The 16,341-nt window shown below is 41.8% G+C and overlaps 1 protein-coding gene across 1 annotated transcript in view; it reads right to left on the reverse strand.

Annotated features, from left to right (window-relative positions):
- The window catches only part of GPT2 (glutamic--pyruvic transaminase 2), a 28,088-nt gene extending 14,178 nt beyond the window's left edge, over positions 1 to 13,910 (reverse strand). The window contains exons 1-3 of the mRNA XM_068693456.1: positions 13,319 to 13,910; positions 10,034 to 10,123; positions 8,434 to 8,542 (exon numbers count right to left, since the gene is read on the reverse strand). Coding sequence (XP_068549557.1) covers positions 8,434 to 8,542; positions 10,034 to 10,123; positions 13,319 to 13,597 — 478 coding nt within the window. The 5' untranslated portion in view covers positions 13,598 to 13,910. The remainder of the gene's footprint in view (positions 1 to 8,433; positions 8,543 to 10,033; positions 10,124 to 13,318) is intronic.
- Positions 13,911 to 16,341: the final 2,431 nt, after the last annotated feature.

Below are 16,341 nucleotides of genomic sequence, written 5' to 3' on the forward strand. Positions count from 1 at the left end.
GGTCCATCTGGAATTGTGTTGTTTATTTCGGTTTTCTGACTCATGGAGTATGGTATTTAACTCTGGTTATTGTTACTGTGATTTTGGCTATTTTTCTGGTGGTAATAGTAGGTTCGTGGCATTGTTACAAGAAAGATATCGTTACGGTGTTACACAGTTCGGTTTTCTGACTTATCGCATGTGGAATTTGACTCTGACTATTGTTATTGTGATTTTAGCAATATTGCTGGTAATAGTAGCTTTGTGACATCGCTACTGAAAGATATTGCGTGCCTGTAATTTTGTGAGTGATACGTTTTTGTGATACATTTTTGTAAGTGATATGTGTATTCTGAAAGTGTGAACTGGAAAATGGGGGGGCACATAAGCAGTGAAATTTTAAAGAAAAGTGCGTTAGGATGTGTTTTGAGTCACTGGAAGGATATTGGAGGATCTGCCGGTGAAAGTGTGAACAGGAAAACATTGATAAAATATTGTAATCAATGGTGGCCGCGTTATAAGCTGGAATGTGGAGAAAAGCGGCCCCTAAATGGAACTTTAAACTCTAATGTTTTGCTACAGTTAATGTTGGTTTTGAGAAGGAGAATAGGATGAAATGTTGTATACTGATGTTGTTTCAGCATCTTGGTGGGAAAAGGTATGGAATTAAGTTGGCCCCTGACTGAGCCTTTGATGTTGGCATTAGAGAAGTACAGGCTGGAGAAAGATAAAGGAAGTGTTAAAGGGGTTGTTGAAAGTGTTAAAGGTGTTTGAAGTTGAATGAGCAGGGAAAGAGGATGTAGGAATGTTAATAGTTCTGCCTCTGCTCTAGGCAGAGATCTTAAAATCATGGGTGTTAGCCCTTTGGGGCAAATGGATCATGATGGGTCCGAGAGAGAGTTGTTATGGAAACAGAAAAGCAGTTAACTCTTAAAACAACCTGAGTTCATGTGCGAGCTCAGATTACCGATGGGACCGCTCAGGGAACTGTGAACAACTGCATTCCCCTGACCGACCCCACTGAGACCCTAATCATCCCTAAAATTATGAACGGCTAAGTAAATACTAAAATATGGATGAATTGGGAATTGAGAATATGCTTCCAACAAGGTCTAAAAGAAACCCCTATGGAATTTTTGGACCAACTCTGAAATGTAATGAAAATAAATAAATAAATAAATAAAACAAAACGGTTTGGACCTGGCTTCGGAGGACAAATTGACTAGCCTTTTTCTAGGGTAATCATTGGTCCCTGATTTCAACAGGAATAACGAGGACCCGGGGAATCTACCCTAGCGGATCCTCCACTGATTATAATGAAGCTAGGGGAGGAATGGAAGTGAAATTTCTTATTGATATGGAGCAACGTATTCAGTTCTAAATCAAGCATTAATGCCTTTACGGAATGATTATGTTAACGTAAAAGATGTGTTGTGGTTTAACCCGGCTGGCAGCTAAACACCATGCAGCCGTTCGCTCACCCTCCCCCTCCCTCTCTGAGACGGGGGAGAGAAATGGAAAGTGAAGCCCGTGAGTTGAGATAAAAACAGTTTAATAAGACAAAATAATAATAATAGTAATAATAACCTTTGAAGTACAAGTTAGGGAAACAATGGGGCATACACAGATTTTTATATACGCCTAACTCCTCATGGGCACTCTTAGGTAGAGATTTATTAGAGCAATTAGGAGCAGAAATTGTCGTTGAAAAAGGGAAAATGGAATTAAGAATAGGAGAAGAACAACTAATAAATGTGTTAAGCTTGGCACTAATACAAACTGACCCTAAAAGTGAAATACCTTTAGAGATCACAGATCAATATGTCCAGGAGTTTGGGCCACTGAAGTCTCTGGAAGAGCTAAAAATGTGACCCCAATAATTATTAAATTAAAGCCAGGAGAGAAACCCGTTAAGGTTAATTAATATCCTTTGAGGATAGAAGATAGGAAAGGAATTAAAGAGATAATTGATAAATTTTTACAGTATGGATTATTGATTGAATGTGAATCAGAATACAATACACCCATATTGCCAATTAAAAAGGCAGATGAAAAAAGCTATAGGTTAGTTCAGGATTTGAGGGCCATAAGTAAAATCACTGAGGATATACATCCAGTAGTGGCAAACCCTTATACTTTGCCGACTAAATTAAAGAATAGTCAAGTCTGGTTTACCGTACTGGATTTAAAAGACGCCTTCTTCTGCTTAGGCTTAGCCACAGAAAGCCAAAACCTATTTGCCTTTGAATGGGAAAATCCCAATTCAGGCAGAAAGACGCAGCTTACGTGGACATTACTACCTCAAGGATTCAAGAATAGCCCCACTATTTTTGGAAACCAATTAGCAAGGGAACTCGAAACATGGATGCCTCCGGACACTGAAGGTGCTTTGTTACAATATGTAGATGATCTCTTAATAGCTACCGAGACTAAAGGGAGCTGTATTCAATGGACTATAAGTTTTCTTAATTTTCTGGGTTTAAATGGATATCGAGTCTCTCAACAGAAAGCCCAGCTGGTTCAACAACACGTGACCTACTTGGGATTTGGAATTTCGGGAGGTCAGCGAGAACTAGGAACTGAACGTAAGGAAGTCATTTGCCGGACTCCAGAACCTCAAACGGTAAAGGAGCTACAACCTTTCTAGGAATGACAGGTTGGTGTCGCCTTTGGATTTATAATTATGGACAAATGGTAAAGCCTCTATATGAATTGATAAAGAGTAATCAGTCAAAGTTAGTCTGGACTGGAGAAGCACGAAACGCCTTTAAAAAAAAACTTAAACAAGAATTGATGCAAGCTCCAGCTTTGGGATTACCGGATCTCTCAACCCTTTTGGTTGTTTTCTCATGAGAGACAAGGGATAGCTTTGGGAGTACTAGCACAAAGACTGGGTCCCTATAAACGAGCAGTAGCTTACTTCTCTAAACAATTAGATGAAGTAAGTAAAGGATGGCCCGGATGCCTTCGAGCTGTTGCAGCTGTTGTTATCAATATACAAGAAGCTCGGAAGTTTACAATGGGACAGAAAATGACAGTTTTAGTCTCCCATACGGTCTCAACAGTTTTGGAACAAAAAGGAAATCATTGGCTTTCACCACAAAGATTTTTAAAATATCAAGCAATATTAGTAGAACAAGATGATGTGGAAATTGTGGTCACTAACGTCATAAATCCAGCTTCTTTCCTTAGCGGAACTCTGGATGAACCTATAACTCATGATTGTATAGAAACAATAGAGACTGTGTATTCTAGTCGATCCGATCTTAAGGAAGAACTTTTAGAAGATGCTGACGAATCTTGGTATACTGATGGAAGCAGCTTTGTGAAACAAGGACAACGTAAGGCAGGGTACGCCATTACAACCACTCAACAGGTAATCAAGTCCAAACCATTACCCCCTGGGACGTCCACCCAGAAAGCAGAGACAATTGCTCTTATGCGAGCACTGGAACTAGCAGCAGGAAGGAAAATAAATATTTGGACAGATTCTAAATATACATTCGGCATGGTACATGCTCATGGAGCAATTTGGAAAGAAGAAATTTTAAAATTGTTAGAGGCTGTAAAACAACCAGAAAAGGTAGCTATCATGCATTGTCAGGGACACCAAAAGGGGAACACCGATTTTGAAATTGGAAATCGATTGGCAAAGGCTAAGCGGGCAGCTGAAATAACTGAGGTGAAGGCATTGTCTTTGATACCAGACGGTAAAATCCAAACTATATCCAAATTATACAAAAGAAGACTTAAAATTAATTGAAGATATTTAAAAGATAACCACATAATAATACCCTCTAATTTGACATGGCTCATAGTTCTTACAGAACACAATAAAACACATTGGGGAGCTGGCACACTGCATAAGAGCCTGAGTCAGACATTAGTGGAACAAAATTTATATACAACAATAAAACAAGTAACTAATAGAATAAAATTTGGAATAATCAGTAAAGGAAATTATTCGGGGCAACTGTGGCAAATTGATTTTTCAGAACTCCCTAGAAAAGGGGGGTATTGTTATTTACTGGTTCTGACTGACATGATTTCAGGAAGGCCTGAAGCCTTTCCCTGTCGAACAAACAAAGCAAGCTAAAGACAACTGCATACTCTTTATAGACCGCAGGCAAGTGGACAGGTAGAAAAAATGAAACATTTAATTAAACAACAAATAGATGACCTCAATCCCTCCCTTTAGCATTACTTAGAATTTGAGTTAAACCTAGAATAAAAGGGAATTTGAGTCCCTTTGAAATCTTATATGGAAGGCCATATCCATTTCTATTTAGTGGAGAGGATCGAACGCAGTTAGGATTAGAATATTTATATGCATATATAACTGAACTTCAGAAATAATTAAATAAAGTACATAAATTTGTTCTCAGGACCTGGGCTAGACGGTTGGATCAACCAATCCACCCTTTTAAGCTCAGGGATTATATATATAAAGACTTTTTCAGGACAACCCTAGAGGAAAAACGGAAGGAAAGTGGATGGGACCATACCAGGTATTACTGACAACACACACCGCCATTAAGATTAAGGAGCAAGCAGCTAGGATCCACGATTCAAGGGTGAAGAAGGCCGTGGCGAGGATATGGACCACCACTCCAATTGGACAAACAATTTCTCAAGTAATTAATAAGACAAACTGTTGGGTATGCACCCATCTGCCACAGCATGGGAATAAGGGTGTATCGTTAATCAGGATTCCCTTGCCTGCAAACTTACCTTGGACTAATTTGTGGGAAAACACATCTTGGGGTCAAAAATATGAAGAAGTTTTGGAACTAGAAGTGAGTAGCTTTGTGCCGTTGGAATCTTACTATGTATGTGTACAAAGGTGTAACCCACCTAGGGGTATGGGAAAACAGGATTGTATAAATACGGGTGCTACTTATGTGGGAAATCAGACATCTTGTAATCGAACAATTGATATTAGTATGACTAGCGGCTGGGCAAATTCAACCAGCTGGCCGGTTCCAGAAGGAAAAGGGTGGTATTGGCTATGCAATGATACAGCCCGTAAGGTCTTGCCCGAGAATTGGAAGGGAACTTGCACTCTTGGAGCAGTAGTCCCCAATTTGACCATACATGATGTAGCACCTCGAGGTTATTTGAGAAATCATATCCAGAGAATTAGACGAAAAATTAACAATCCATTGATAGAGAGACACACCGCTTTTCATATTTTTGTTCGATGGTTTATGCCATGGTTAGGAGTGAGTGAATTGGAAAAGGCAATAGTTAATATTTCTGCAATTATAGAGAAGTTAGAAAACAAAACTCTGGATGCTATAAAGGCTCAACAAGAAGAGATATCTAGTTTATCACAGGTAGTATTACAAAATCGGATGGCCCTAGACTTGTTACTGGCCGCTCAAGGGGGAGTCTGTACAGTAATAAACACAAGTTGTTGTGTGTATGTAGATCAGAGTGGAAGGATCTCTACCGACCTGGAAGAAATATGGAAGCAGACAAGGGTCCTACATGAGATCAGTAAAGATGATCTTTCATGGAGTTTTAGTGAAATATGGAATAAGTTAACCTCCTGGTTGCCCAATTTCCAATGCTTGAAACAAGTGTTCATTGCTCTATAACATTAGTAGTGTTAGGAATGAAAGTATCTGATGCAAAAGAATTTGCATGGGAAAAGAAAAGGGGGGATTGATTAAGGAGGCATTGGGGAGGCATTGGGGAGGCATTGGGGAGGCAAGGACAATCCCCAGACATGGACTGTATATCTCGAAACAAGACACTGGAACTCATGATAAGGAAGCGGCAGACGGACAGAGAAACAAATGTAAGGACTATAAATCTCAAAATTGGACATTGGAATTCATTATAAAGATACAACAAACGGAAGAATTGGCAACAACCAGCTCTCGCAATTAAGAAACGTGCCAATTCAGCAGATTCCTGACCAAAGGTGAAAAGTACACTGTGAGGAAGACTCGGGGTCTTCCTCCCAAAGACCCCTGCCCACATCCCAAAGACCCCTGCCCACAATTCTTGGGAGGCTCTACGCAGGCGCAAGGTGCCAAAAGGCTAATTAGCATGAGAAGCGAGGGAAGGCGGGGATAGGTAATGCATATGTATAGGCGCTTGTAGAATATTGATTGATTGATTGTATAAATTCAAGACTGCTTTCCGCTTTGGGTATGCACGATAGGTGGAGAGATCCCCCGTGCATCCAGCGCTGCAATAAAGAATATACCACTTAAAGGAATTTCGGCTTCGATCTTTGAATCAAGTTCATACCCAGAAGTCAAGTAATTCATATTAAATTTGCAATTAATAGATTTAAGCAGGCCAATATAGATGCAAATACACCACTTCATAACATATATAGATTAAACATATATAGATAAAGCTTAAACACATATAGATTGCAAAATCACTTCTGTGTTGAACTTAAAAAAGTTTTACAAGTTATTTAGAACACAGCACTTAAAGCTATGTGGAAGGATCAGTTTTTGACTTCTGATTTTTCCCAAGAAAGCAAATTCCTCCGTCTCGGCCACAGAAAGCAGCAACAGGTTTTCAAACTGTCGGTGAAGTGCTCGGAGTCAGCGCCACGCAGCTGCACTTTCACTCAGGCTGCGTATTTACGGAGTGCTGTACAGAGGCTGGTGGGCACCTGGGGCCGAGAGCGGGGGCTGATAGATGGTACTGAAGAGACGGGTGGAGAGGAAGTGTAAACCAGTGGAGTAGATCAATAAGGTCTACAGTGTTCTCTGTTTTAGGGAATTCAGAGGGACAGATGTTCTTGGTACATACCATAGCAGGGAAAAAAAAATATCATCCAAGACTGCAGTTTCTGACTTACAGAACTTACATTTATCCACTGAAATTAAAAGGGTGTATTCAGAGTGTTGTGAATGTTTCAGGCCTACTTCTGTGCCTACTAAGCTAATGCAAATTACTTGAAATATGTGATGATCTGCTGAAAGAGAGATTTTGTACAGGATCACATATTTCTGAAATATCATACAAGGCTGGATTCCATTCTGTTTACTCCAGAAGTGTAGACCAAGACTCAGCATTCTGAGAGCTCTTATTATACCCCTAAACTTGAAAATCACCACCAAAAATGACTGATGAAAAATTCAGTTATATCCTCAGTAACTTTCACATGACAACCAGTATCGTATTGAGTTGTTCCTGAGTGAGCTACAAAAGGATTTCATGGAGTCAGAGTAATTTCTCCATTTTGGTAACTGTATTTTTTATGTTCTCTGTATAGAAACAAAACCAATGCAAAAAAGGCAAGGATAGAATACATTCTATATTAGGCTGTGTTGTTAGGAATAGTCTAAGGCTGAAATACTGCTAATATAACCCCTAATTAGGTTTTGTTTATTTTATTACGTTTCACCTATCCTAAAAGTATGCCAGAGCAAATGGCCACTGCGATCACAAAGATTAAGAAATATGCCAGTTAATCTCAGATGTACTCTGAAATGTCACTGTTCACTGGTTTTTGGACCTGAAAGAAGGTAGTTTGGTGTGCCAGACTCTTTGCCCTACCCTGTAGCTGTAACACAGCCTTCACGGTGGAATTTTTAGTGACATTTCCCAGATACAAGCAGACATCACAGCTGATAGAGGAGAAGCAATTTGTCCCTTCTATTTTCTCTCTGCTGAATTTGCAACGTTTGTACTTATTTGTGCATAGATTATATTTGTACTCTTGTGGGAGCACTGGTTGAAGAACAGAGTTCTTTAGTTCTTTTGGGGGTTATTTTGCCTTGGAGACATGGGGCTCTGATATCTTCAGCTGGAACTATCTGGGATAAATAAAAAGCTACCATGTTCTGAGTGTGCTCTTCCCTCTTTGCAGAGCGTTATCACCTTGGTACGCGTGTTTCAGATACCCCAGCTCATATCCTGGTAAACGTATTTGTGCAGTTGGTTCAAAATGAAGGTACAGGACTGTGAGCTGGATCAGCTGAGATGACATAAAGTTTGTTGATCCCACCCCTACAGTGACTGCATACTTCATGGCAGGGAGAGGAAACATCTAGAGTTGATAAAATTGTAAACAGCCCCTCCTAGGATCGAGCAGGAGACATAGCTGTCAGTCCAGGTCTAACAGATGTCAGAAGATGCCTAACAGACATTTTTTTATAGAAATAGCACTCTGCAACACTTTTCTGGTAGAAAAAAAGCTCAGCATTATGTTTATGGTTATGCCTAGAAAGTATTGTAGTAAGGACCCTGTGACTGCATAATCTTCATCTTGCCCTCTTCTGTGACAAGTCTTGTAAAAAATTGCACCATTACTGCTTATCAGTGGGACGCACCGAATCTCCTCCTATCATTTTGCCCCAGGCCATATCCCATTTGTCTTGTAATCATATAGAACAAGATTAGGAAATTTCAGTACTGCACATATTGAAACTACCTTAGTTGATTCTATTGCACATAAGAGCAACTGAAACAGATGCTTACCTAAGCTGTTACCTCCACAACCCTGCAAGATCCGTCTGGCTCGCTTTTTCGCATCTTCTGGAAAACTTGGGCTGTCCAGCAGGTTTGGGTATGTGCACAGTGCCACTACCTAGAGTGCCAAGAAAGCTGTAAATTTGCCACTGCTCAATGGTTATTTCAAGTTGGTAACATTACTTTTAACTTTCCTTGGACATGAAGATCACAACTTAACTTTTTAAAGCTAATTTAAAACAAAGGCTGTTGATGAAGGGTTTGCAGTTGTTTCTTTAAGGGTAGTGCTTATAGAAGTGAAGAATCTTACCAGGTTCCAACTTCTGCTACTAAAAGCAGTTATAGAGGTATTAACTCTTTGAATTACAGATGGTAAAGTTTGGAGTCAAAGTGAGCTCTGCGTAGTGCAAACGCAGCAAAACAGTTCATTATTCAGAATAGGAAATCTGTAAATAGCTCTGTCCTCCACTCTTTGTGTATTACTAGCCCACTTTATTATCAAGAAATAAGGAGTTTAAATATGGAGCAGAACTGAAAAATGTGATCAGAGTTTTAAGTCCCAATTTCATGTTCTGTAATCCTTCCCCAAAATAACTTACAGTTATTATCAATATGAAGTTGTGAGAAATAATTTAAAAAGAAGTGGTGGTGTAGAACATAGTAAAAGTAGAAACAGCACCTAGCAGAATTAAATTTTTGAAGAAATGTAAGACAAATCTAGAGGCCTTGCTTGAGATCAGCTTTGATTTGCTCCAGTCTCTCTCATGTTTATGTTCACATGGTGTAATATGGATTGGCTGTTGTCATCTTGTGGGCAAGTGACTGAAGAATTAAACTGAATGCACATGCAGTCATGGGGAAGAAGGATTTCCCATTTACCCAGTATTTTATTTAATAATATCGGATCTGAATTAATTTTAAAGAAGCTCTGTTTTTTCTAGCTTGTATAGCTCAGTTTTATAATCTTGGCACGTGGACCCCCAGATTTATACGGCTTCAGTTTGGCCTCAGAAATTCTCTGAATTTATAGTATTATAGGCTCATGATTTTACATGTGTGTGTAAGGGATGTTCAGAAACTGTTTTTACTTGTAAGCTTTTTATTTAAAGAGTATAAAAATACTTTTATTAAATAGCACAGTAATATAAAATTTGAGTAGTATAAAAATAGTATTTATTGAAATACCATAGTGGGTGTTGTTTTTGTTTTTTTTCCCAGCATACTGCTGCAAAATCAGGAGTAGTACAACTAGTTGCACCCAACTGCAAGCAGATTTTAAGTATACTGTCAGATGAAGAAAAGCTTTTTTTTTTCCTTAAGAACAACCGCTTTCTTTTCTGAAGTGCATTACTGATAACAAATGTGCTGAATGATAATATAGAAGTATCAGGAGAAAGGATGGATAGGCAATGATCTCAAAAGTAAGGAAAGCTACTGTATTAGTTATAGGACTTCTAGCAGAAATCCAAACTTGTAATTCTTTATCAAAGGCTTACAAGTATAAATGCATGTAAGGAATCATTAATATTAGTAAGAGAGTCAAACATGGTAAGGTATTCTTCATAATATAATCAAAAAAAGCAACAATAATATTTTATTATATTCTTACCTGACGAAGGAAGGTGATTGGCCTCTGTCCCATTGCATGTGCATCTCCAATGTTGGCTTTAATTACTTCAGTAAAAGGTTTTTTGATTCCCTAGAAGGAGAAAATTCACATTGGGCTGTTAGGGCTGAAACAGATGATAAAGAATTCCTTTTTGTCATATGGCTGTAAGTAAACAGTGCATAATCTCAGAAAAGAAAGAAGTTTAAAGCTTAATGCATTTCTTTACAATAGCAGATCATATATGCTTTATAGAAATGATGCTGTGACACAGTTTTAAATGACTGATAGTCTTTTTTTGTTTGTTTGTTAAAGTGTTTGTTCATTTTTCTGCTAGCTGCAAGTAAGAGATTGATTTGCCTGGCAACTGCAGTGTGAGGTAAAAAAGCTGAAAGAAAGGCTTTCTGAATTGCCAGCATGAGAACAACTTGTTTGATACAACTGAGGGCAGGAGGGATCAGTCAAGAAGCTAAAAAGATTTGAGAATATTTGAGAAACCCACCACCAACAGAGACCTCGAAACCTTTAGTTCTTATTAGAATTTGCTTATACACTGCTTACTTATTTATTTTCTGACTATTTACATTAATTATGCATTATGTTATGTCCCCTACGTTACCATATACAGATGTTTCATCACAAGGAACTCTATGATAAACAGCAAAAGTGCTAAATAGTCACCATGAATACTTAAACGCTTCTTAATTTCTGAAATCTGACCAGACAGCTGTTTTACCAGCGAGGAATTGAATAGATCTAGAGAACAGAGGGAAAACAGTTGCAGAGTGTTGGTTAGCCACCACAGCTCTTTAAAATGGCAATTAAAAAAAAGAGGAAAAATGGTCAGCAACTGCCTGGTAGAAAAAAACACCATTGATTTAAATAAGAAAGATTAACTGAAAGTAAAGGCCAACATAAAGACTAAATGAGCAAGGCAAGAGCAACTTTATAGCTTTTCTAGTGTATGTTTGGGTATGAGAAATGGTAGGGAAGCTTTCAAACCATGACAGGATTTTCATGCGGACTAATGAGCTGCAAATTTATACTATGTGTTGGCCTGCAGTGACAGATCAGAACCCAGATATGCAAAGATAACAATGACCAAAATATTAGAATTCACCAGGGTTACAAAATCCAAGGTATGCCAAAATTTGGAGGCTTAGAGTGGCTAACAGCTTATTCTAGATAATGTGGTTCAAATTCTCTCTGTGGATCCAGTTCAAGGCATATATAACTGAGAACGTTTAGTTTTTCATTTGTTTGTTTGCTTTGTTTTCATTTGCAATTAAATAGGTGGCATTAAGACAAGACAAATGGACTTATAGGATCCTGACGTAGCAGGGTCAAAGCATTTTACATGGCCTTAAATTTGGCAGGAATTGAAAAGTGGTTCACTTAAAATAATTGAAAGTGACTCATTGATTACATCAAGTCATTTGCTTTTATGTTTGCTGATATAAGTGAGTGCCTAAATAAGAGCTGCATTTCAATCTTAAATTACAGACTAGGAACAGAGATTCCAGATAAAGATTACAGATATTTGAGGCTGAAGTTCAGCATTTTCTGAGTAATGCAAATGGTTAGAAATAAGTTTTCTTCAATCAGTGTCCACTGATAGCATAATCATTTCACTCTCATTTATGAATAAGAAGGTAAAGAAGAATAAGAAACATGTAGAAGGAGAATGAGTTTGGTCTGAATGAAATTAAGAAAGATTCCTGAACATCTTAGTTCTGTTTGGTTCTTCTTATGGTAGACAGAATCTGGCTCACTAGAGTTGCACGCTAATACAAATGTGTTAAAGAATAAGGGATGATATTTTCTTTGCCCTGAATTAGGGTATTGTCTAAAAAGCCATAACAGTTCTCAGCAATAAGCAGAAAGAGATTTTCTTTTCCCACCAGATTAAAAACAGAACAAGCAAAAGCCCTAACACTTAAATTTAGTACATTAGCCAAACCAGATGTTTTTTGCACACAAATACTATTGTGGTCTTTCACAGCAACACTCTCCTCCTTCCCTGCCAACAGGTACTTGTTTTTGTTTGCTTTAGTCATCTTAGAACATAGTCATGTGTCTGCGGACACTGTGTGCCATTGAAAATATTCCATGGGACTGGTTCAGGAAGAAGGCTTTTAAATGGAAAATGCCACGTAAGCAGACACAAAGCTGGCGTACCAATCTTTTAATAAAGCAATTGGCAATTACTTGCCCTTGTATCTTTTAAAAAGTGCCCAGAAGACTTTTCTCTCTGCCAATGACTCAGCTTGTAGTTGAAGAAAGCAGGGGAGCTGGGAGGAGTTAGTGAGGATCACCGTGTATCTGTTTTGTCAAGTAATATCTCCTGCTCTGCGATGGTAACTTGAAAACAAACATGCCCACTGAAAACACTGGAAGGTTTTGTTCTCTGTTCCTGGCAAACGCACCTCTTTGAGAATCCGGTTGCATGAAACTGCAATGACACCTTTATAAACAGGTCCTTGGACAAAAATCAAAGAACATGTTTCGAAATAGAACCTTTATCGCCACTCTGAAAGTTTGGGGGAGAATTGTAAAAAGGCAATTTTGAACAGCTCTAATTGAAATGATTGGGTTAGACATACACAAGTAATAGATGAACATAACACGCAGTGAGCTGAAGGCGTACGTGGCCTTCTGAGATGGGGGTAGCCAAGTAACACAAAGAGCAAAGCCTTAAAATAATCTCGCTAGCATTCCTGCGGCACTGTTTTTGTACAAAACGTGTACTAGTCAAATTCTTCGGGGTAATAACAACATCGGCAAGGCTTGCTAAAGCGGTGAAGGTAGGGAGCAGTATCTGAAATCCTAGAAGCAACCGTGCCAGATGCTTCATTCAAAGCACGAATCAATCCTCACGGTGACAAGGGAAGCTGTGAACAGCAAAGAGCCTCACTTGAATTGCTAAGCTGCTCCCCCTCCCCGATATTAAGTCGTAAATTAAGAAATAAGAGCAAAACACGCAGAAGGCGCTGGAAGCATCGCCGCATCGGGATGCTCCCTCAGCACCCGGCCGCGGTGCGGGGCTCGGCCGGGGCAGGGGCTGGCGGAAAAGCCCCCAGCGGCCCCCAGCGGCCCCCAGCGGCTCGCTGCCGGCCGGGGCGCTGCTCGGCCCTGGGGCTCGCTGCGGGGAGGGCGGCCCCGGCCCCGGCGAGCCCCCCGGCGCCCCAATCAGCGGCGGCGGCGGCGGAGGAGTGCCCCGGGGGCCGGGCAGGGCCGGGCCGGCGGCGGGGCCGCCGGGGAGAGCTCGCCCCGCCGCCCCCGCCTCACCTTGCGCAGCTCCTTCTCGATCTCGCCGGCTTTGAGGACGATGGGGCCCCGCACCGCGTACTCCACCGCCTTCACGTAGGGGTTCATGGACTCCAGCGTCAGGATCTTCTCGCGGCTCGCCTTCTCGTTGAGCTTCACGGCGGAGGCCTCGGCGGCGCTGCTCCAGCTCGCCGCGCCCTCCCGAGCCGGCTGCGGGAGCCGGGGCCGCCGCTCCCCGCCGCCGCCGCCGCCCCCGGGCCGGGCCGCGCCGCGCCGGGCAGCCGAGAGGAGCCGCAGCATCGCCGCGCCGGGCCGCTCCGAGGCTCCCGAGCGGCGCTGTCGCCGCGGATCGCCGCGTCCCCGCCGCCCTCGTCGAGGCGAGGGATGCGGGCGCCGCTCAGCCCTGCCCCGTCCCGCTGCCGAGCCTAGCCGCGGGCGCTGCGAGCGGTGCTGCGGAGCGGCGCTGCCACCAGAGCGGCAACACGGGCCAGCATTGCATCAGATGCCGCCGCGGAGCCCCGGCCCCGGCAGGAGGGCCCCGCTAGGCTGCCGGGCACGGGCGGCCATCCTCCGAGCCCCCTGCCCGCCTCCCCCCCCCCGAACCCCGCGGCGAGCCGAGATGGGCAGCGGCCCGGCGAGGGAGGCGGTGCTGCCGGGCGGGCTTTGTAGTTCCTGCAGCCCCGGGCTGCGCCTGCCCACAGCATCAGGTGATGGGCAGGGAGCTGCCGCACCCACAGCGCCACCGGCCCCCAAGCCCGCTGCTGCAGCTGGAGATGGCTTTGGTGGGGGTGGCGGTGATGCTGATGGTGGTGGTGGTGATGGTGGTGGTGGTGATGGTGGTGGTGGTGGTGGTGATGGTGGTGGTGGTTGCCTTTGTCCGGGGCTGGTTTTCTGCTCTCCCGCCCTCCCGTGCCCTTGGATGCGCGGCAGAGGCTCGATGTGCGCCCCGGGGATGTCACAGCCCCTTCGCTGCCCCCTGCCCAAGCAGAACCTCTGGCCGAGGTTTCGTGCCTGCAGGCACAAGTTGGTGCCATCACAGCATCCTCGTTGTTCCCATGTGATGGAAGTGGTCCTCGCACGCAGGGTCTGTTCTGCTTCTGTGGCGAATGGCTGGAGGTCTGTCATCAAACGCAGCAGCAGAATTTGAGGGGTGGAGGGGCAGCTGCTCTCTCCTCGCCACTCATGAGGAGGAGAAGGCCCCTCTCACCCAACCTTGGTGCCCTGAAGGGGCGCCTTGTTTGTGCTCAGAGAGTGGAATAAGGCATCATTCACTCAGGAATATTCCTATGACCTGATGTTACCTCCCTCAGTAAGAGCCTGGCCTGTAAATTGGACTTCTTTCTGAATTATTTTTGTAGGACCTTCTTTTTCTTGCTTTCTCTTCCTCCACTGACTTAGAGAGACCAGTTTCCTATTTTGGGTACCTAAATTAGATGGTTCAAGGCTTGGGTTCTGTTCTGCATGTTTTGGTGTCTCTTCTTGGCTGATGAGGGAGGGGAAGGCAAGCTGCTTTTACTGAGTTTGGTTTTATTTTGTTCCATACGATTCTATCTTGACTCTTTTTTTCCTGTCTTTACTATTTCTTTTTTTCTAATGAGCTTCTGCTCGCTATAGTGTTTAACTCCACAACTAATTAGTTCAAGCTCTCTTTCTGTTTCAAGTGCAACATTTTAGCTCTTGCTCTGTGCCAATTTAAAAAACAATCACAACTCTAGAACTGCAGTCGATTCATAGTTATCAGAATAACAGAAGTGGGATTTTCTTATTGTGCTGAAGGGACCATCCAGAGGTGGTGCAGAAAACCCATTTGTTTTACCCAGGAATTTCATTTTTTATAATTTCAGTCTTTGTACTGACTGTAATGAAAGCTTTTTGTTGTTTACTGCTCAGCTTGTGAAGGCTCTTGGGTGGAGTGCATCTGAGCCTGCGTATCCTCCTTCCAAAATTCGCTTCACAAAATGGCTTGATGGAGCACATATGTGTGCTCCAATTCAAGTTCCAAGAAGGACAGCTTCAATAAGTTTTTCAGGATTTTTTAGTCTGCATCTCTTTCATTTTGTTTTGTTTTGTGTTGTTGTTACTGTTTTGTTTGTTTGTTTGTTTTTTCTTCCATATTTTAAACATTCTTTAACTTTTTGAATGTGAAGTTTTGGAGCCTGTATGTGGCTATTGCAATATGCTTTCATTGAATAACCTGAAGCTGATTTTGCAATAAGCTTTAACCAGATAACCCAAAAAGTTCAACTTTTTTTTGAATTCTTATATGAATTCTCGGAAAAAAAAATGTTATTTACACTCATTGGGTATAAGTGTACTTGCCAGACATCTTGATATGGCTGTTAATGTTTAGGGTTCATTAGCGATCAAGGTCAGAATGCTATCCGCTCAATTAAAAATCTAAGTCCACTGGATTTGGAACCACTAGTTTTGCTAGGGGAAGTACAAAAATTAACCTTTGTTCTTGACCACCCTGTTCCACCCCCAATCCGCCCCCCAGAAACAGCTGGCGTAGCAGAAAGTTTGCAGTCAGCATTGCCATGGTATCTCTGATTGATCCCCGAGAAAGTAAAGGTACACACTGCTGCCTGACATCTCTGGTCCTGCCTCTAGCTGACAATCCAAACAAGACCATGTTTGCAAATTCTGTAATGCTGCTTGTTAGCACAGTAGTATCGAAATAACACTAACAATCTTAAAACACATGTTGCACAAGCCAAAGCATATGTTTGTAATAAAACATTTGAATGAATATAAACAGACTTGAAATTCAATAGACTGATTAATTTCCCAAGTTTAGAAATGTACAAAGTAAACGAATAGGATGAAAAAAGCCTTTCTGTGTTCAACATCATATGAAATGTTTGTTTTGTAGAAAAAGTATCTGTTGCTTTAATTATGATAGATGCAGTTTATTTTCATAGGGATACTTTCAGGAAAGGAAATAGCATGTGTAATGAACTTGCAGTTTTGAGGTGAAGTTGTGCCTATGGACATGAACAACAGAACTCCTACTGGCTTCAGGGGAGTCAGCATGCCACTCCAAA

The sequence above is a fragment of the Anas acuta genome, chromosome 10 (genome assembly GCF_963932015.1).
Source record: "Anas acuta chromosome 10, bAnaAcu1.1, whole genome shotgun sequence".
NCBI classification, from domain to species: Eukaryota; Metazoa; Chordata; class Aves; order Anseriformes; family Anatidae; genus Anas; species Anas acuta.